The sequence below is a fragment of the Macaca fascicularis genome, chromosome 10 (assembly GCF_037993035.2).
Source record: "Macaca fascicularis isolate 582-1 chromosome 10, T2T-MFA8v1.1".
NCBI lineage: Eukaryota > Metazoa > Chordata > Mammalia > Primates > Cercopithecidae > Macaca > Macaca fascicularis.
Window position 1 is genome coordinate 104,734,469 of NC_088384.1, and position 20,796 is coordinate 104,755,264.

The window sequence follows — 20,796 nt, forward strand, 5'->3', positions numbered from 1 at the left end:
TCCCTGCCTGGGATGAAGTCGTATGAGGAAGTGATGCTGGGGGCTGCAGTGGCTCCCTGATAAGCAAGATAGTGACACTGCTGAGATGCTGAGGATGGTGGGGTGAAGAACGGAAGGTTCTTCTGTCTGCTACTGAGCCCATACACCAGCCCTGGAACCATCTAGCTCCATGCTTCCTGATAGATGGCGTCTGTGTAAGCCACTGTTCAGTTGGGTTTGTTATCCTGGCAAATGAAAATATTCCAAACTGATTCAATCTGAACCAAGGTGATCTGACTCATCTCAGGACTTCCCCAAGGAAGTGACATCCAACCTGAAACATGAAGAATGAACAGGCACGGCCCATGTGCTGGACCCTGCAGGTTTGGCCTTTGGGGCCAACTCTCCCAGGTGGGATATCATCTTGGTGGGGCAGTCGATCAAGGTTTGCGGCCCTCCTAGGTCAGGCTGAGGCCAACGGGATGCTCCCTGCCCCAGGAACATGACAATTCAGTGGAGGATCCCAAGGACAAGGAACAGCAGCGCTGATTGTCCCCCACAGTGGTGTGCTGGACAGAGCCCCCACGTGCTAGCTTCTCAGCATTTCCAGGTGCCAGTTCTTCCTAAGGCCTCCTAGGCCTGCCCTGACTTTGTGAGTGCCCCACCCCCCTTCAGTGAGTCATCTTTTTTATTCCCCCATCAATTAGCCAGGGCCTGTTTCTGTTGCTAGCAAACCAAATACTCTCAACACATCCAGACCAAGTGTGTGACACGTGTGTTGTGCGTGTGCACACGCATGTGCAGGTGGGAGGGATTGTCAAGCAGAGGAAACAGCAGGGGCAAAGGTCTGGAAATGGGCAGAAGCTTGGAGCGCAGAAAAACCAGAAGGCAGCATGGCCGGCCTGGGGAGGACAAGCTGAGTCAGGCCCATGAGGGCCAGGAGCCGGCACTGCTGTGTCCCCGCTCAATCCTAAGTGCTGGGAACGGGGTAGACCTAGAGTCCCTGCTCAGTAGCTGTCTGCTGATTGAACAAAGGAGTGGTCAGCAGGGGCCAGATCGTGTAGGAGCTCGCAGCCAAGTCAATGAGCTTGAACTCCAGAGAGACAGCCACAGGCACCACCTCTTCTCACTGAAATGCCTCCCAGAATGAGAAGTCCTGAGAGGCCCCGCCTGTCCCCTCCCGTCCACAGTCAGAGGGGATTTTCCAACCAGAGGAGACAGGGGTGCTATTCAGAGGCAGTAGGACCCGACCCTGGGCAGAAGGCCTGGGGCAGGGCCTCTGGCCTTGGCATTTCACCATACTGCCTGCCCTGGCTGACTCCATTAAGACACATTTCTCCCACAGGACCCCAAGCCAGTGGTTCGGAACCCTGCCAGGGGAGGTGGCTATGACAGGCCATATCCAGAGCAGCCGCCCCCCCGCTGTGAGGGGCCAGCCCCGGGGGTGGGGGAAGGGGGGCGGTGGGGGAGCAGAGAGGCAGGCCTAGCTCCGCAGATGGGAGGCCCGGCAGGCAGCTGGAGCCACCTGGCCTTCTGAGGCGCTCACAGTCCCAGCCTCCCCACAGGGTCCTGGAGTTCCTAGAGCAAGGCCAGTAGGGACTCTCAGGTCAACAGAGATACAGAAGGCCTGGAAGTGCCACCTGAACAGGAAGCCCTGCCACCTCCCTGCAGCCTCCCTGCAGCCCTCTCGGAAGGATACAATTTCTCCCCTCCTCAGAGGAAGCCACCGTACACAAGACCCCTGCAACCTCCACCGCTATGCCTCCCTGCCTTGACACCCCCACCTGCCCACCCGCCCCCAGGTGCCCTCTGCACACCTCAAGGCCTTTGCACTCATCCTTTCCTGCACACCTGGAATGCCCTGTCCCGGCTTTGCAGGTCTCAGGGCCGTGCCACTTCCTCAGAGAGTCCCATTCTTAACTACCCGAAAGTAGCGCCCAAACCTTCCTCCACCCGTCCTCTCAATAAACGTTCACCGGTCACACGCACTCAGGCAAGGCATCTGTGCCAACCTGTCGCAGTCTGAAATTACCTCACCCATGTATCCATTTTGCTTAAGGTCTGTTGTCCACCGGGTGTAAGCTCCATGCGGGCAGGGACGCTGCCTGCCATGTTCACATCATCATCCCACATCAAAACCCAAAGTCTAGTACTTGGTGGGTCACAAAAAGTGGAAGGAAGGGAAGAAAAGGGATTGATGGGAGAAGGGAGGAGGGACAGAAAGAAGGGAGAAGAGAGGACCTAGTTTGGAAACGGATTCTGAACTCACCTCCCCGTCTCGGCCTCTGTCTCTCTAAAGTGGCGGGGAGAGGGTCTCCACCCCACCGAGTTCTCGTGAGGATTGAGTGAGACGCTCTGTGCAAGACCCTCGGCCCAAAGCCTGGCACACAGGCAGCATTTGATAAACGTCAGCTGTTCCTGATTAGTTATTTTTTCACTGGAGAGAACCACTGAGGAATGAAGATGGAGGAGGCAAAGTGGGGAGGAGAGACAGAGTAATGGGGGAGACAGGTGTGAGTTACACAGGACCCCAGACAGCCTCTTTACCCATGAATTCCAAGACCCCATAAAGATGCCCGCCCAAGGATGCCTCTCACTGACCTACCACGTGCAAGGCGCTGCGAGATTTCACTCAGACTGTACGGTTGACCTGGAGACAATCACTCTTATTAACTCCACTCGACAGAGGAGGAAACAGAGGCACAGACAGACTTGGCAGTTGCTCAAGCTTACCCAGTAACAGTGGAGGCCGCTCAGAGCTGGACACTCCCCACCACCATGCCATGGAGAGGGGAACCGAGGCTGACAGGGGACGTTAGTTGTCTAGGGTTGCAGCCAAGTTTCCTGTTCCCATTTCTCCTGCGTCTCTTCTCCCAGTACCTCAAGCTGCCAGCCTGACCCCCGCCTCTCCTATCCCGACCCCTCTCTGCCCCTGCCCCTGCTGAGAACCCTGCTGCCATCAGTACCTGCCATCTGCCTGGTCGTAGAAGTCCACGTGGTGGGCATTCCAGGCACATTTCTGCAGAGCCAGCATGGAAGCTTGCAAATCTGTGCCCGCCCCACACCTGGCTCCTTGGCCCACCTCTGCTCTCTCCCACTCTGACCCCCTGCCCTGCATGTGACAGTCACAGCCTGGGGCGTCCTGGAGCCCAAGTGACACAGACCCAGAAATCACCCAGTGGAGAGGTGAAGAGAGCAAACTCCAGAACTGGCTTCCCCCGGTTCAAAGCCCCGCTCTGCCCTGGCCATGTCCTTGGGCAATCCCTCAGGCTCTCTGAGCTTCCTTTCCTCATCCATATTTTTATTTCATTCTCAGATTTGCCCTGGACTCTCCCAGGCCTCTGACACCCCTGAGAGGTGGTCTCTGCTCAGACTCAATCAGCAATCATTAATACAGAGCGTTATGATCGTTACTGACTATGAAGGCATCAGGACAACACACATACACACAGAGGATCCTGACGGCTGTGTGCCCTGGGGCAAGTTACATAACCCAAGCCTCAGTTTCCTCATCAGTAAAATGGGAACAACTGCATTTGTCTCAAGTTGTTCTGAGGATCAAATAAGATAACGCACCAAGTCGATCCGGAGCTGATAAGAGAGTGCAAGTTGTCTCTCCAAGGGCCAATGCCCACCTCATCCTCAGCGTTTAAAGAACTCTGATTGTCTGAATAATGCCTAGCAAGCTCCCTCCTGAAGTCACAAGAAATGAATCCTGAGGAACTCTAAGCCACTATCAGCAATCCCGGTTCTCTTCCCCAAGGGCTGGTTTAGGGGTATATGTCAGACCCATCTGGCCAATGAGACCTAAGGAAAAGACCATGCAGGGGAAGGGAGGACTGCAGGAACTTTCCTCCCCAATACACAGAAAGAATAAATGTTCTCCAACAGGACAGCCTTTGGCCATAGTTCTGTGCAGATGTGATGTCTGGAGCCATGGCTGCCACCTGTGACTGTGAGGCAACTCACGAGAAAATACGAGGATAGCAAAAGAAAAAGGCAGGAGATGCCTGGGTACAGACAGCATTGTTGAGCTCTAGGACCACAAACTCCAGACAATGAATTATGTGAGAGAAGAATATCTTATTAATAAGTCAGATTTCCCGTTATGTGCAGCCGAACGCATGTGTAACTGATTCAGCAGGGATTCAATCCACATTTTATTTTAAGGGGTAGAAAAACCTAGAGTTAGAAATGAAGACATGTCCAAAGCAAAAATACCCTCCTGCCGTACACAATTATGGGTTCTTCCTGCTTTCCTGCTAAGGTACAAGGTGGGGGTGCCTCCTGAAGTCAAGACAGGCTGTCACCATGCTCCAAGGTCACATCCTTGTCACAGATCTCTCCCGCACAGAGACACCCACACAGGCACACCCTCCGCCCCTTTCCCTGACCCAAGCCAAAGGTCAGCTGCCTTTCCAACCATCTCCTGGAAGTCATCCACCTGCGTGGGCTCCAGTTACCCATCCTGTGTCCCCACACCAGGCCAAGCCACAGACAGGCTGCTGAAGTGGATGGACACATTCCATGGTCAGCTACAGCCTTTGATCCACACATCCTCTCCCTGCCTCCACTAGCAACAAGATGCAGGTGCCTGGGGTTGGGAGGCTCAGGACAGTGACAGTGAGATACGCTACTCCGAGGGTGCTTTGGCCAAGCCCACAATTCCTCAGTCAGCACAGGCCCCGAGAAAGCCCCCCCACATGCCCAGCACCAGCCGCCAACACTGGAAGTGGCTTTTACTGGTTCCTCCTCCTCTAGTCTCTAAATGCTGGAGTGTTCCAGGGTGAAGGCCTGAGCCTCTCGCATACCTGCCTCTTTCACAGCCTCCCAGCTCATTCAACGGCAGCTCAAGCCAAAGGCTTTGGAGTTATTCTCCGCTCCTTTCTGTCTCTCACCTCCAACGCCCTACTCACCCACGAGCAACCCATTTGTCCACCTTCAAAACATCCAGAATCTGATCACTTCTCCCGCCACCCCCACCACCCTGTTCTCAGCCAGCATCCTCCCCTGCCTGAAATTCTAGCATTGCCTCCTCCTGCCCTCCCTGCTGCCAGCCTCATCCCTAAAGTCTCCACACAGAGCCAGGGGGTCTGTATGAACCAAAGCCACATGCACTGCTCCTGTGCTCAGAGCCCTGCAGGGGTCCGGACCCTTCCAGGGGTGGACACGGCCTGGCATGGTCTGCCCACGCGGCTTCCTCACCACTCCTCTCCCCTCTCACTCCATCCAGTCATCCTGGCCCTCTCTCTGCTCCCCAGACATACCCGGTTCGCTCTGCCTCAGAGCTTCTGAGCTGCTGCTCCCCAGATGTGGCCCGGGCTCGCTCCTCACCTCCCTTAGCCCTCTGCTCAAATGTCCCTGCTCAGTACAGCCGTCCCTGACCTTCTGCGTGAACTGCACCACCATGCCCATGTGAGGGGGCGATCCCCTGCCCCCGCTCCCACACCGTCCCCTCCACCACACTGCACGTAGCACGAGTGGGCATGTGATGTATTCCACTTCTTATTTATTAAGTGTCTCTCCTATCCTCACAAGAATGTAAGATCTGGGAGAACACGAGCTTTTGTCTATCCTGTTCCCTGCTGTGTCTCTAGAACCAAAAACAGCCCCTGATACATGGCAGGTGCTCAAAAATAATTTAAAAAAAAAAAAAAGAAAAAGTTAACTAATGAGCTTTCTTGTCTAATTTCCCTACACTCTCTTCTAACCTGTTTCAAATGTCACCCAAAAGCTGACAAGGAGTGGACTCTGCAGTGGGGGCCGCCTGAGGTCTGGGTGTGTGTATAAAGCCCACCCTCTTCCCCGCCCATCCGCTGGAAATCCCCACGGCATCTCGCGTGCCCAAGGAGAAAGTCATTTTCCCCACACACTCTTGCCCATCTTCCCATCTCCACAAACAGTATTTCCATCGGCCTACTGCACCCAAATCCCAGGGCTCATCCTTGATTCCCAGCCACTCCTATAGCAGTGCAGCCCGTCTCTTCCATCTCCAAATACCTCTCAGACCCAATGTCCTGTTGTCTCTGTGAGCCCACCCGCCCTGAGTTAGGCACGGGATTCACCCCAGGAGCAAAGCCTCCCCTGTGCTTTGACACCAACAGGCAGCTCTGGGCACTGAAGGAGCTTGAGAAATAAGAGGCCTCAGAGACATCCACAGCAGTGAGAAGTGGGCAGCTCTGAGAGCCCTGAAACCCAGGCTCCTCTGGGCTCTGACTGAAGCACCTAAACCATGAAACTCCCACGTGGCACCCCTGCCACCTGTTTGCAGCACATTCAGAAGGCGGGACTCTGTGCAGGTCGCCAACCCCCCCCCACCTCTGTTTGTTTCCTGGTCTTACTGGTCTGGTGGCCCCCGAATCCTTGCACAATTTCTTTAGTCTTCTATATTGCATGTAATCATGGGCCACCTTGAATCTTTTGTGAAAGAGATGAGGAATCATAGCAATAGTTACGTTTATTGAGCAATTACTCTCTGCCAGGCACCATTCTAAGTGCTTACACAATTATCTCATCGAAACCTCAAAACAATCTAAAGGGGAAGGTATTGGTTTTAGCTTCATTCTACAACTGAGGCCCAGAGAGGCTGAGCAACTTGTCCAAGGTCACTGAGCTAGGAAGTAGCAGGGCTAGGACTTGAACCCACATCTGTCCGGCTCTAAAAGCATGAGCTCTGGGCTGACTGCATGTGATTCTCAGGAGGGCTGGGGAGTGCAGTACAATGGTTAGCAGCTCTGTGCTTCACGGACATGCAAACTGGAATTCAAATCCAGATATTTCAAGACCTCTCAGGACACAGGGTCCCATATCATAGCAAACATATTAAAATGTACCCATATTTCACATTTGATATACTCTTTGGGCTAGACAACTTATTTTCAAGGATGTTTCTCAACTTTCTTTTGAAGGTATTTGGTGCCGAAAAACATTCACTTTAAAAATTGGCTGTGATTTATCAGACATATCGGGAATTTGTGCAACACGAGAAAATCCAGTCAGCAAATTGTTTTCGAATGAAGTTTTTACGAATGCTTAATTTAACAATTGAGGCCAACATAAAGCTGCACTCTGTAGATGTTTAAACATTTATCCATTTTTATTTCACAGGTTTCTTCTCAACTTTGGGAGCCAATGTGTTCTTTTTACAGCCCACGAATGGACATTCTTGAGGACTCCCTGAAAACTTCACAGAACCGAGGCACAGTGGGTGAGTCCCAGCTTCGCCACCATGAAGCTGTGCACCCTTGGACCAGGCACTCTGCCTCTCTGGGCCCAGTTCCCCATCTGCAAGTAGGTTAGAGGACCCAATAGGATAACGCACAATGCCTGCTGGGGCCTTATCCAGGTAAGCATCCATGATCCTGAGCAATAAAGGAGAAGAGACAGGCAACAGGCCTGTATGCGGCACCTGAAGGGAGCAAACACCTTTGGGATATTGCACCAAAATTAACGCATAGATTTTCTAAGCTTCTGGTCAGCCCTTACCCACTGGGAACTTTTTTGAAAGGAATAACCTGGCCAACTCCAAACAGAGGCTCCAGTTTGGTATCAGGATAAAACCATCTTGGCCTAGTTTGCCCAAGACCATCCCAGTTTTAAAACTGAAAGAAAGCCCTAGCGTGGAAGCAACGCTGGGGTCTACTGAGGGATGAATGGATAAACAAAATGTGGTACAGACATACTGCTACGGTTTGAATGGTTTTTGCCCCTTCCAAAATTCATGTTGAAACGTGATCCCCAATGCAACAGTATTGAGAGGTATGGCCATGAGGAGGGGACTGAGTCAGGAGGGCATTAGGCATCCCTTAGAAATGGGTGTGAGGCAGGGAGTCTGCCCCTCCCATCCCTTTCCAATGGGATACTGTTTCCAATGCAACAGTATTGAGAGGTATGGCCATGAGGAGGGGACTGAGTCAGGAGGGCATTAGGCATCCCTTAGAAATGGGTGTGAGGCAGGGAGTCTGCCCCTCCCATCCCTTTCCCCACGGGAGGACACAGCAGCAAGGCAGCATCTTGGAAGCAGACAGCAGCCTCTGACAGACGCCAAACCTGCCGGCACCTTGGTCTGGAACTCCCAACCTCCCGAACTGTGAGAAGTAAGTTTCTGTTCTTTATAAATTACCCAGTCTCAGGTATTTTGTTATAGCAGCACAAATGGACTAACATACAATCAATGGAATATTATTCAACCTGAAAAAGGAAGGAGATTCCAACATACGCTACAACGTGGATGAGCCTTTAGGATGAATGCTAAGTAAAATGAGCCAGGCACAAAAGGACAAATACTGCACAATTCCACTGATATGAGGTAACCAGAGTAGTCAAGTTCATAGAGACAGAAAGTAGAACGGTACGCATCAGGACTGGAGGAGGGGGGGTAGGGAGTTGAATGGGAACAGAACTTCAGTGTGGGAAGATTAAAAGAGCTCCGTGGATGGGTGGTGGTGACGCTTGCACAATGTTATCAGTGAATTTAATGCCAATGAACTATCCACTTAAAAACAATCAAGATGGCCGGGCGCGGTGGCTCACGCCTGTAATCCCAGCACTTTGGGAGACCAAGGCGGGCGGATGACGAGGTCAGGAGTTCGAGACCAGCCTGGCCAACATGGTGAAACCCCGTCTCTCTAAAAATACAAAAATCAGCTGAGTGTGGTGGGCGCCTGTAATATCAGCTACTTGGGAGGCTGAGGCAGGAGAATTGCTTGAACCTGGGAGGCAGAGGTTGCAGTGAGCTAAGACTGCACTACTGCACTCCAGCCTGGGTGCCAGAGCAAGACTGTCTCAAGAAAAAAAAAAAAGATCAAGATGGTAAATTTTATGTTCTGTGCAGTTTGCCACAATTAAAAGCAGTAATAGAAAATTTTTAAACAAAACAAAAAGCCCCACACTGACAGACAAAGCAGAACATTGGTCACACACCCCTGAGGAGGCCCCTCACCTGAGCCAGCAGCCAGTCCACCAGTTTGCTCCCGGGAAGTACCGACTTGTAGGTCTTCAGGTGGTAATCACGGTCCCTGTGGAGAAGGTGAGCGCACAGTGAGCAGGGCAGGGCGGGGAGGACAGAGGTGGGGGTGGTCCCGACTTCCCTGCTGGACGTGCCCACGAATCAAGGATCTCCAGATTCTCTAGGCACTGGGCAGGGGTCCGAGTCTCAGCCCAGACTTCACACGTCACTTGCAGTGTGACCGAGGGCAGGGCTCTTCCAAACCAGGCCTCCTTCCACCTACAGAGTGGGAGGCAGGAGGCAGCAGCCGCAGGGCTCCGGAAACTTTCTGTCTCTAGCCCAGGCGATCTCAGCTGGGGGTGATTTTGCCCTCAGGGTATGTCTGGAGACATTTTTGGCTGTCATGACCTGGAGGGGCTCGGGCAGGGGTGCTGCTGGCATCCCGTGCGTGTGCAGAGGCCGGGGATGCTGCTGAAGATCCTACAAAGCCAGGACAGCCCCCAACAGAGACTTATCCTGGTTAAGATACCACCGGCGCCGAGGCTGGGGAGCCATGTTGACTCTCACAGAGTGGCAGGGGAGACCCTCCATTCTTTCCTTTTCTTTTTTCCTTTTGTTCTGTGCTTGGCATTGATGTGTTTAAACCAAACCGACATGGAAAGCCCCTGCAAGGGGCTGGTGTGGTCTATCAGGGCCGAGCAGCGCACAAGCCTGTGAGTTTCACGGTTCTTTCCTGAGGTAACTGCCCTGGCCTGTGACAGCATCTGAATCCCTGCCGAGCCTGGGTCCCATGGGTTCCGCTAACCTTGCAGCCAAACTGCAACAACTTCTCAGCCTCTGAAGCTGACAAAAACGAGCTTCTGTGGCCAGTCCATGTCAAGGCTAATAAAGTCTTGTTGGAGGATTTCTCTCAGGCTTTAGGACTTGGGGGGGGTCGGACAGGCCCCGCGTGCAGTTGGTGGGTGTCTGCTACCTTCCCCAGCCGCTCCCTTCTTTGAGGCTGGCAGAGGAGCCCCACCTGCCTTCCGGGGCTTGCATAAGAGCAGCAGCAGAGGAGCCCGGGAGGGTTGAGGCAGGATGGCAGATGAAAGTGGTTCCCAGGGCCTGACCTCCCACGGGGCCAGCAAATGCCAGGAAATGGTCCTTCCTCTCCACTCTTCTGAGAGGTGATAAGAGCTATCAGGTCAGAGGGACAGAAAAATCTGCAGCTGGGTAAGAATCAGGTCACCCTCTCTCCCTTCATCCACAACCACGAGCTTTGTGGTAAAGAGAATAACCAATCACTGGCGTTCATTATACAATGCCAAGAGCCATTCAAAGCACCTTCCGTGAATTTAATCCTCACAACAACCCAAGAGGTGAGAGCTATTCTTATGTCCACTTAACAGATGCAGAAACAGAAGCAAAAGAAGTTAATCATCTTTCAACATTCACTGACAAGCTTTTACTGAGTCCCTAGGCCTCCACTCTCCAATAGGTAGCCATTTTAATTTAAATTTCAATCAATTAGGCCAGGCACAGGGGCTCACACCTGTAATCCCAGCACTCTGGGAGGCTGAGGCAGGCAGATCACTTGAGATCAGGAGTTCGAGACCAGCCTGGACAACATGGTAAAACCCCATCTCTACTAACAATAAGGAAATTACCCAGGCATGGTGGTGCACGCCTGTAATCCCAGCTACTTGGGAGGCTGAGGTAGGAGAATCGCTTGAATTCAGGAGGCAGAGTTTGCAGTGAGCCAAGATCATGCCACTGCACGCCAGCCTGGGCAACAGAGCAAGATTCCATTTCAAAAAATATATATATACATATATATAAATATATGTATATATAAATATAAATATAAAAATATATATACACATACATACATACATACACATATATTATATATATATATATATGTGTGTGTGTGTCAGGTGCAGTGGTTCACGCCTATAATTTCAGCACTTTGGGAGGCCAAGGCAGGTGGATGACTTCAAGTCAGGAGTTCGAGACTAGCCTGGTCAACATGGCAAAACCCAATCTCTACTAAAAATACAAAAATTAGCCAGGCCTGGTGGCAGGCACCTGTAATCCCAGCCACTCACGCAGCTGAGGCATGAGAATTGCTTGAACCCGGGAGGTGGGAGTTGCAGTGAGCCAAGATTGCACCACTGCACTCCAACCTGGGGGACAGAACAAGGCTCTGTCTCCAAAAAAAAAAAATTAGCTAGGCATGGTGGTGCATGCCTGTAGTCCCAGCTACCTGGGAGGCTCAGGTGGGTGGACTGCCTGAGCCCGGAGGTTGAGGCTGCAGTGAGCTGTGATTGCACCACTGCATTCCAGCCTGGGGAGCAAGATCCTGTCAAAAAAAAAAAAAAAAAAAGAAGAAGAAAGAAGAAAGAAAAAAGAAGAAGAAGGAAGAGGAGGAGGAGGAGGAAGAAGAAGGAAGAAGAAAAAAGAAGAAAATTAAAGTGAAGAAAGGGAGCTGATATGGTTTGACTGTGTCCCCACCCAAATCTCATCTTGAATTGCAGCTCTCATAATTCCCACATATTGTGGGAGGGACCCAGTGGGAAACAACTGAATCATGGGGGCAGAACCCCCATACTGTTCCTGTGGTAGTAAGTCTCACAAGATCTGATGGTTTCATAAGAGGAAACCTCTTTCACTTGGCTGTCATTTTCCTTTTGCCTGCCATGGAGGACGTGCCTTTCACATACCTCCATGACTGAGAGGCCTCCCCAGCCACGTGGGACTGTGAATCCATTAAACCTCTTTTTCTTCATAAATTACCCAGTCTTGGGTATGTCTATCAGCAGCATGAAAACAGACTAACACAGAGGACATAAAGTACCAGGTTGGTGACACTTTATGAAGGTGGGCAGGGAAGACCCCTGTGATATGCAGGCATTTGAAGGAAGTGAGGGAATGAACATGAAGGTATGCAGAGGAAAAGCATCCTGAGCAGAGGGAACAGCAGGCACAAAGGCCCTGAGGTGGAGCCCATTATTATCCCCATTTCACAGAGGAAACAGTTGAGGCACAGAGAGGTTACGTAACTCTGCCCAAGGTCACACAGCTGCTAACTAGGAGGCAGGTTCAAGTTCAGTCTGTCTGGCTCCAGAACTGATACCCTGCATCACTGCACTGCAGTGCTTCCTATAATTTAATTCACTTAATCCTAATGACAAACCTAAAGGATAGGTGCCATTGCAAGCCCCATTTAATGGAGAAGGAGACTGCAGTTCTGAGAGGTTAAGTTGCCGGCCCAAGGCCACACAGCTGTGAAGAGGTAGAGGTGAAAGTGGAGCTTGGAAAGAGTAACTTACTTGATCACCGGGGTGTAGAGGCTGTGAAGACGGCAGTAAAGCCTCACACCCTGAAAGAAAAAAGGGGAGGAATTCTGGGATCAGGCCACATCCTTCATGAGCCTCCAAATCCAGGCTGATGGGAGAGATGGCTTCCAGGACGGGGCAGGGCAGGGTGATGAGGGCAAGGGTGAGGTGGGGCCAGTGGAGGCGGCAAACAAGCCAAGGGGCACAGTCCTGCTCCGAGGCGAACTCGGGGTGGAGGTAAACGAGGCCAGCTGAGTCAGGGTCATGGGGGCGGAGGGCCCCTACCTTGGACATGATATCCTCCAGCTCACTTCGGGCCTTGTAGGTGCCATCGTCGTAGCGGAAACGATACATCACCTGTTCATTCTTGAACTGGTGCTTGTCGGAAACTGGAGAGACAGGAGCACCTGTGAGGCCGGGCACGCCCCCTCGGCCCCTCCTGGCCACGCCCACCAGTAATCAGCCTTCACTCTATCGGCCACGCCCCCTCTGCCCCTCCCGGCCACGCCTACCAGCATCAGCCTTCACAGCGGGCCACGCACCCTCGGCCCCTCCCAGCCACAACCACCAGCCTCAGCCTTCACTGCTGGCCAGGCTTTATGCTGGGCACAGTTTCACCGAAACCCCACGAGGTGGGCGCTATGACTTCCCCATTTTGCACATGAGGATACCCCATCCTCCTGCTACGTGCAGGGCCCTGCTGAGACTCACAGCTTGGGATGGGGCATCTGCAGGGCTGAGGGACCCAGAAATGCCCCTGATCCAGCCTGCACTGGGACCCCTCTGGCTGAGCATGTCCTTGGATCTAGATCACCAATGGATGGGTGGGGACAAGCGTGCTGGGGCCTGAGACCACACTGCTGAGATTTAGGGAGCCATCTCTATCCCACAAAGTCATCCTTGATGCTTCAGATCCATTAGCAATGCCTATAAGGCCCTAACCCTCAAGATATCAATCACCTCACTCCTACACTGGCCCGAACCGCCTCTGCCTCCCACCTGGACTATCACAGCAGCCTCTCTGCTGGGCTCCCTGCTGTCGCCCTTGGTCCCAACAGTCTCCACAGGGCAGCCAGAGGGATTCTGTTAACATGTTCATCCGAGCAGGACTTTCCTCTATGCAGAGGTCAGCAACAGCTTCACAGCTCACTCAGAGTAAAAGCCAAAGACCCTACGATTTTCTATAGGATCTGCTCTCACCTCCTGGACTCTCCCATCAGTCCTGTGCCCTCTGACCTCGTCTCCTACCATGCCCCCTCCTCACTATGAGGCAGCCACACTCCCTCCCTGCTATTCCCTGCACAACCCACTTAGACTCTGCCTAAGGACTTTGCACTGGCTGTTCCCTCTGCCTGGAACCATGCTGCCCACCTGGGTCCCTCCCTCACTGGTGGCTCAGGTCCTGGTTCCAATGTCACCTTCTCAGTGAGGCCTCCCCCATCTCCCCTATTCAAATGTGAACCCCAACACCACACTCTTTACCCTCCTTCCCTAGCACCTATCATGTTTTACTATCTTGCTTTGTAAAGATCCTATCGTCCCCTCCAACTACAAGGTCGGCTCCATGATGACAGGCACGTCCTCCTCCCATTCTGTGGTGTGAACAGTGCCTGCCACATTATAGGCACTCAATAAATATTTGCTGAATAACTAAAACTTAACCAAAAGGTTCTTGACATTTCTTGAAAGGACAGATAAAAGATTCTACTCCCCTGTCCCCAGCTTTTTGAGGTGTCCCTGATTTGCTGGTGCCTAAGAGGCAATTTTACAAGGGCATCCACGTTCCTGTGGGCCACACTGTGCCCAGAAAACAAGGTGGCTGCACGAAAGGGTAGGAGCCGCCTGAGTTATTGGAAACGTGGCACAGTTGGGGTCGGACCTGTTCCTACCCCTTGGCCCAGCTGGGCCCAGTCCTCCACTCACCATGGTGGATGATGCCATTCTCCAACAGGGCTTGGCCCAAGTTGACTCCTTCTTCCGTCTTGCTGATTTCGCCAATTTCTAGGAGCCAGGCAACGAACTCACTGCCAGGAACACAATATGTGGTTGAGAGGATTTCCCCAATGCTGGGATCACAGGGACAAGCACTAAGCTGGCCTGGCCACATCCACCCCTGGGAATGACAGCTAGACCTTCCCACAGGGAAGCCGAGCTTAGGAGTCTATAGCCCTTGGGGTTGTACTGAGGCTTCATGCTTCTCTTATTACCAAGAGCAGAGAGAAGAGTGTGACCAGATTCCAGGTCTGCCTCAGGCTCACTGGATGGATGCATGGATGGATGGATAGATGGATGGATGGATGGGAGGGAGAGAAGGAGGGAGGGAGGCTGGATAGGCAGGTTGGTGAATGAGTGACTAGATAGACGGATTACTGGATGGATGGATGGATGGATGGATGGATGGATGGATGTCTGGCCAGACACCCAGCACATGGGCAGGTAGTTAAGTGGGTAAGTGGATGATTGAACAGACAGATGACTTGATATGGGGTGGATGAAGAAGAAGAGTGAGTAGATGGGTGGATGGGTCAGGGATGGATGGACAGGCACAGATGGCTGGATGGGGTGGTGGCTGGACAGATGAACAGAGGGAATGGACAAACATGCAGGAAGAAATAATAGGGGGGCCAGAAAGATGATGGTGGGGAGTCAGGAGAGCTAACAGTGATGAAACCATGTCATTTCCATATTCAAAAGCCTCCCACAGGCACATTATTCAGAAAAAAATCCCAACTCTTCCCACATGGACATAAACAAGGCCCAGCATGACCCACTGATCTCAACCCCAATACCTCTCACTAGTTACGCCTTAGCCACACCTACCATCTTTCCCTTATTCAAAAATACCAGACTCCTCCCTGCCTCGGGGCTGTTGCACTTGCTGTTCCTTCTGCCTGGAAACGCCCTTCCTCAGCTCTTCATGCAACTGTTCCTTCTCATCCTTCAGGTCTCAGCACAAACACCACCTCCTCAGAGAAGCCTTCTCTGACTACCTCATTTAAAATGGTCCCCGACCCCTATCCCATCCATCACATCTCTGTGTTGCTTCCTTTTTCGCACTTTTCACTGTCTGAAGTGGTCTTGTTTACAGATTTATTTCATCTCCCCCAACCAGAATGTAATGACATGAACAGAACGTTTTCTCTGTCTTATTCATGGCACTATCCCAGCACCTACCAGAGGGCCTGATGCAGAGTGGGACTCAATGATCATTTATGGAACAAATGAAGGAACAAACCATCCAACAGAAAGGAATGCTCTGGGCCAGGCGCGGTGGCTCACACCTGTAATCACAGCACTTTGGGAGGCCGAGGCGGTCAGGAGATCAAGACTATCCTGGCTAACAAGGTCTCTACTAAAAACACAAAAATTAGCCAGGCGTGGTGGCGGGCGCCTGCAGTCCCAGCTACTCGGGAGGCTGACGCAGGAGAATGGCGTGAACCCAGGAGGCAGAGCTTGCAGTGAGCCGAGATTGAGCCACTGCACTCCAGCTTGGGCGACAGAGCAAGACTCTGTCTCAAAAAAAAAAGAAAAAGAAAGCAATGTTCTGAGGTCAGCAAGAAGCTCTCGGGGAGACAGAAGTGCTCCCAGGCCAGAGGAAGATAGGCAGCTTTTCCAATTCCCACATGACTGCCCGGTGGGGAGAGGCTCAGCCAGGGCCCCAGGTCCTAGTTCTTGCCGGTGCTTCTCAGGCTCAGCCCAGAGCTCAATCCACTCAAAAACTCAGCAGGAAAAGGGAGAGCCTGGAATGGGACTGTTTCCGCCGAAGCAATCTGTGTTCAATGAAAGCAGGTGGCAGCTGGCCAGAGCCTGAGCACCCTGCTTATCGAAACCAGCTGTCCTGCCTCCAATTACAGGGCCAGAGGGGGGCAGGGCTATTTTTAGCTTCCTAGCGTTTGGCAGAGCAAAGACCTGCCTGGGTGTGTAGGTAGCGGTGTGTGCTGGAGCATTCAGAATGCCCTGGCTGGAGGCAGAGTGGGGTGCAGAAGAAATGCATCTGCTTTGTGGGACAGGGGCCCCGGGTGGGGAAGGGATTGTTCTGGGTCCTGTCCACCCCCAGTTCCATTCTCAAAGTCTTGGAACTCAGAGACAGGGAGAATGTTGCCAGCAGCTGAAGGAGGGGAACAGAGGTTTGAGTGCCCACTCTCGGAAGCTGGAGACCCGGCGTCCGGTGGCCCACCAGCTGTCTAATTGGGGGCCGCATCTGGCACTGATTAGCAACTCTGTGGCCAGGGTTAGGGGCCAGGAAGTATCCCACAGCAGCTGCTGGGACAGAAGAAGACGGCCCAGAGGACAGCAACTCTGCCCTATGTTTCCGCCCAAACTGGGTCGTGCCACCTTCTGGTGGATCAAGGAGGTGGGCAAAGCTGGGCAGGTCCTTGTATCTCTCTGGGCCTCATCAGGGCTCACCTGGCAAGTGGCTCGCTCAGTCACCTTCTGGATGATTTAGCAGGCAAAATTTCTAGTCATATGAAATCCTGAGCTGGGAGGCAGTATGCAAAAACCCAATCAAATTCATCTCTAGGGCAGGGGTCTCAAACTTGTAAACGGGCAAAACAGGCCAAGAGGAGACTGTGCGGAACCAGCCAGCACCTGCTGTGTCTAAAGCTGGCAGTCACTCTTCAGTGTAGCCCATCGTGGCCCATTATGTTAGAAGATGAACGCATCTAACAGCTTCTCAGGCGAGTGAGGAAATCCAGCATTTCCTGTGAAATCTCCCCATCATTAAATGTTCATGTTGAGTCCAATATTTCCTGAAAGCACTACATGGGCTGAGGAACACACGTCTGCTAACTGTATCAGGTCAGTGGGGCACCGCTAGCCACCTCTGGGGTACAGGGGAGTGTTCTGGGCAGGGGGATCAGTGTGCAGAGAGGCCCTGAGAAGTAAGGTCAGGAAACCAGTGATCTGCCAGTGAGGAGGGGCGCTGGAGTGCAAAGGGCAGCTAGGTCCAAGCTCCCAGAAAGACGCAGCTCGGGACAATGTGAGGAGAGCTGGAGACACAGGGAGAAGGCAATCTAGCTTGATGGGGAGTTTGAGAGTCAGGGATGGCGGGGTGAGTTGAGAGTTAGGATATGTCAGCTTTCATCCCTCCTTCCTTCCTACCTCCTCCTAGAATCATTCACCCAGTAAACATCTACTTAGCCTACCATGGGCCACGGCCAGGGCGAGGCACAGGGAATGCACAGGGAAATGTCTCTGCAGTCTTCCTAACAAAGCTGCCTGAGCTCAGGCCCAAGGTACCACTTACGACCCAGCACAAGAATCCCCTTTTCCTTGCCTGATCCCTCCATGGGCTGTGGGCTCCAAGAGGGTAGGGACTGGGGGGTACCCACTGGAATAACCATCCCTGTGACTCCACAGCTCAGGGATGCCTCCTGGAGATGACAATGTTGGACAAATCCTGACCGACCCTCTCTGCATGCTAACACCCTGCACCTGTGCGGACAGGTGACCAAGACACCAAGGCCCCTTCCACCTTGGAGCCTTCCCTCTGGCAGACATCCATAACCGAACAGCATCTAATCTATGCCAAGGGTGAAACCCAAGGCCTTCTTTTTCCAAGAAGCTTTTCCTGACGGCCCCTGCCAGACACGCCTTGCCACACCTGGTCACCCTGAGCTCCGACAGCTCCACCAGCACCCTCAATCCAGGCCAGGGTGACAAGTGACATCCTCAACTCACTCCACTACCGAGACTCCTCTAGTGGCTTCCCAGAGCACCAGGAAGGAAATGTGAGCTGCTTGCCAAGGCCCTGCCTGAGGTGACCCCCTTTAACTGCTGGGGCCACATCTCCTGCCCCTCTGACCACTCACCTCCAGCCACAATGGCCTCCTGCTGTTCCGCCATCACTCACAGCTCACCCCAGCCTCAGGGCTTTTGCACCTACTGCTTCCTAAGCCAGGAATGTCGTTCCCCACACCCTCTCATGGCTGGCTCTTGCTTGTCTTTCAGATCGTGGTTAAATGTCACTTCCCCTGAGAGGTCCTGACTGCCCACCCTGCTGAACTAGCCCCATTTCCTCTTGTCCTGACTTCACTCTAAGTATTTCCTTAGCGTATTCAGCAAGTGGCTGAAATTCCCTTCTTTCTATCTGTCTCCTTTTCTGTTGTCTGATTTCCCCCACTGGATACTTACCTCTATGAGGGCAGGAACTTCATCTGTCCTATTCCCAACTGGCACATAGCGGGGACTCAGTAACACTGAGTGGTGAATGAATGAGTGAATCTGTTTTGTCTCCCCTGCTAATCTGAGGATACCAGAGGGCACAGGCCATGCCCCCCGCAGGACACCCTCCACATTAATACACAGATTTTCTTCCTTGATTTTTAAATGTGGCGTCTAAGAGTTTTTTCTCTGAGCAGGGCAGAGAGGCCCCTCCTTCATACACTCATCATGCACAGCCAGTACAATTCCCACGTGTCTCGCCAGCACTGTGCTGCACAAGTCACGTGTGTTCTCTCACTGCATCCTCTGACAGTCCTCAGAGGCACGTTTTATTATCTTCCTTTAACTGATCATTCACTGAGGCTCAGAGAGGTTAAGAAACTTGCCCAATGTCACACAGCTAGAAAGTGAGAGAACCAAAACTTGAGTCTAAATCTAACTCAAGGCCCAACCCTTGAGGGTGATAAAGACAAATCAGGCCGGGTGCAGTGGTTCAGGCCTGTAATCCCAGCACCTTGGGAAGCCAAGGCAAGAGGATTGCTTGAAGCCAGGGGTTTGAAACCAGCCTGGGCAACAAAGCAAGACCCCCATCTGTACAAAAAAAAATAAAAAAAATTTGCTATAGAAGCCTGGCGCAGTGGCACGCACCTGTAGTCTCAGCTACTCAGGAGGCAGGAAGATCGCTTGAGCCCAGGAGTTTGAGGCTGCAGTAAGTTATGATCACACCACTGTACTCCAGCCTGGGCAACAGAGCGAGACCCTGTCTCTAAAAACCAAAAGATAAATCAGACACTTTTTATATTCATGCAGTTCCCTAATGGTGGAGAGAGATGTAGAGAGAGGAACTGCTAGGGAAAAATAAAATGTGCTGAGTAGAAATAAAAATGCATAGACGAGGCAGAGTACAGTGGGAGACAGCACCAGTGTGGCTTTGTGATCTTGTACAGAACCCTTCCCCTCTCTGTGCCTCAGTTTCCTCACTTTTAAAATGGGGAAAATGGCAGTGCCTGTTTCACGGTGTTGTGTGGGGATTAAAAGACAGGGCTGAATGCCATTACATGCAGCAAAGGGCTTGATCAATATCTCGGTGGCTACCAAGTCCTTCCACCCCGGAGGACCGGGGGGCATTTTGGACAAGAAGACTCAGTAGTGGAACCCTGGCGGGGGTAGCAGGATCACAAACCCTAGGGCTGTGCGTACAGCAAAGCCGTGCAGGAAGAAGCGTTTATCAGAACAATCTCCTGCAGAAAGGCTGGCCCTTTCAGACCTGCAGTTACAAAACAAGCCGCAATCCTGGCTCCATTTCAAATGGGCAGTAAAAGAAATCTCTCTAATCCTTCCTGAGGAGGCAGAACACTCCTGAAGTTCTGATCACAGACAGGCTGTCTCATCGGTCCGGACTGGGCAGTTTGGCAGAAGATGGGAAGGTTCTCCGGCCCCAGGGGGCCCGGAAGCAGGCCCTCCTGAGAGAAAAACCTCCTTTCCTGTGGGATTAGGAGTTGGCTGAAAAGGCCAGCCAGGCCGCCCCGCCCCACCCGCCCCAGCCAGCAGAACTCCAGGGCCCAAACTCTCCTCTCCATGGAAGCTCAGAGCTGGAGTTCCCGACCCTTGAGGGCAACAGGGCACTGAGTCCAAGGCACCCTGCGGGTCTGAACCCTCCCACCTGCTGCCCCTCCACAAACCTCAGGCCATGAGTGCAGCTGTCCCCAAGTCCACACTCGGCCTCCGTGGCCTGCGCAACATCCATACTGCACCCTGAATGTCTATCAGCATTTCAGTCTCCACCGGGCTCCTGCTCCTTCCCAGGGACCTGCTCCTGCCTCCCCGCCTCTTCCTCCCCCTGTCTTCTGGAGGAGCACCACCTTCTCGCCAGCAGCTCCACTCAGAGGTCTCTGCCTCCTCCTCCTTCCAATGCCATCATCGGGCCCCAGGGCTCAGGCCTGCCTCTTCTCTCCCTCCAGGTGCCCTTGCGCAGTTCAGGCCATCTTGTGGCTGTAAAGACCATTTAACGCCATATCCCATGTGTAGGTCCCCAGTGCAGACCTTTCTCCCCAAGTCAAGATTTTGCATCCAACCAACAAGCCCACATCTCCACGTGGGTGTCTACCAGTCTGACCGTAACCCGTCCACAATTGCACTGGTGGGCTTCCCGCTGCCCCCTGCAGCCTGCTCCTCCCGCCGTCTTCTTCCCCTTCTCAAAGGAGCAACTCTAGCTTTCCAGCGCCTCGCAGTCCTGAACTCCCTTTATTTTTCCACCCCATCAGCAAATGCTGTTGCCTTCCAAGTTATCCAAAACACAGCCACTGCTCCCTGCCTCCACAATGACCATCCTGGCTCAAGCATGGCCCACGCAACCTCTCACCTGGTCCGCAACACTGTGATAACACG

At 52.7% G+C, this 20,796-nt stretch overlaps 1 protein-coding gene across 5 annotated transcripts in view; it reads right to left on the reverse strand.

Moving 5' to 3' along the window:
- The window catches only part of PREX1 (phosphatidylinositol-3,4,5-trisphosphate dependent Rac exchange factor 1), a 205,360-nt gene that overhangs the window by 42,901 nt on the left and 141,663 nt on the right, over positions 1 to 20,796 (reverse strand). For all 5 annotated transcript variants that reach the window (XM_005569681.4, XM_074005510.1, XM_065523273.2 and 2 more), the window contains 4 exons: positions 14,167 to 14,267; positions 12,529 to 12,632; positions 12,238 to 12,287; positions 8,921 to 8,996 (listed from right to left, as the gene is read on the reverse strand). In XM_005569681.4, the coding sequence (XP_005569738.3) occupies positions 8,921 to 8,996; positions 12,238 to 12,287; positions 12,529 to 12,632; positions 14,167 to 14,267 (331 nt within the window). The remainder of the gene's footprint in view (positions 1 to 8,920; positions 8,997 to 12,237; positions 12,288 to 12,528; positions 12,633 to 14,166; positions 14,268 to 20,796) is intronic.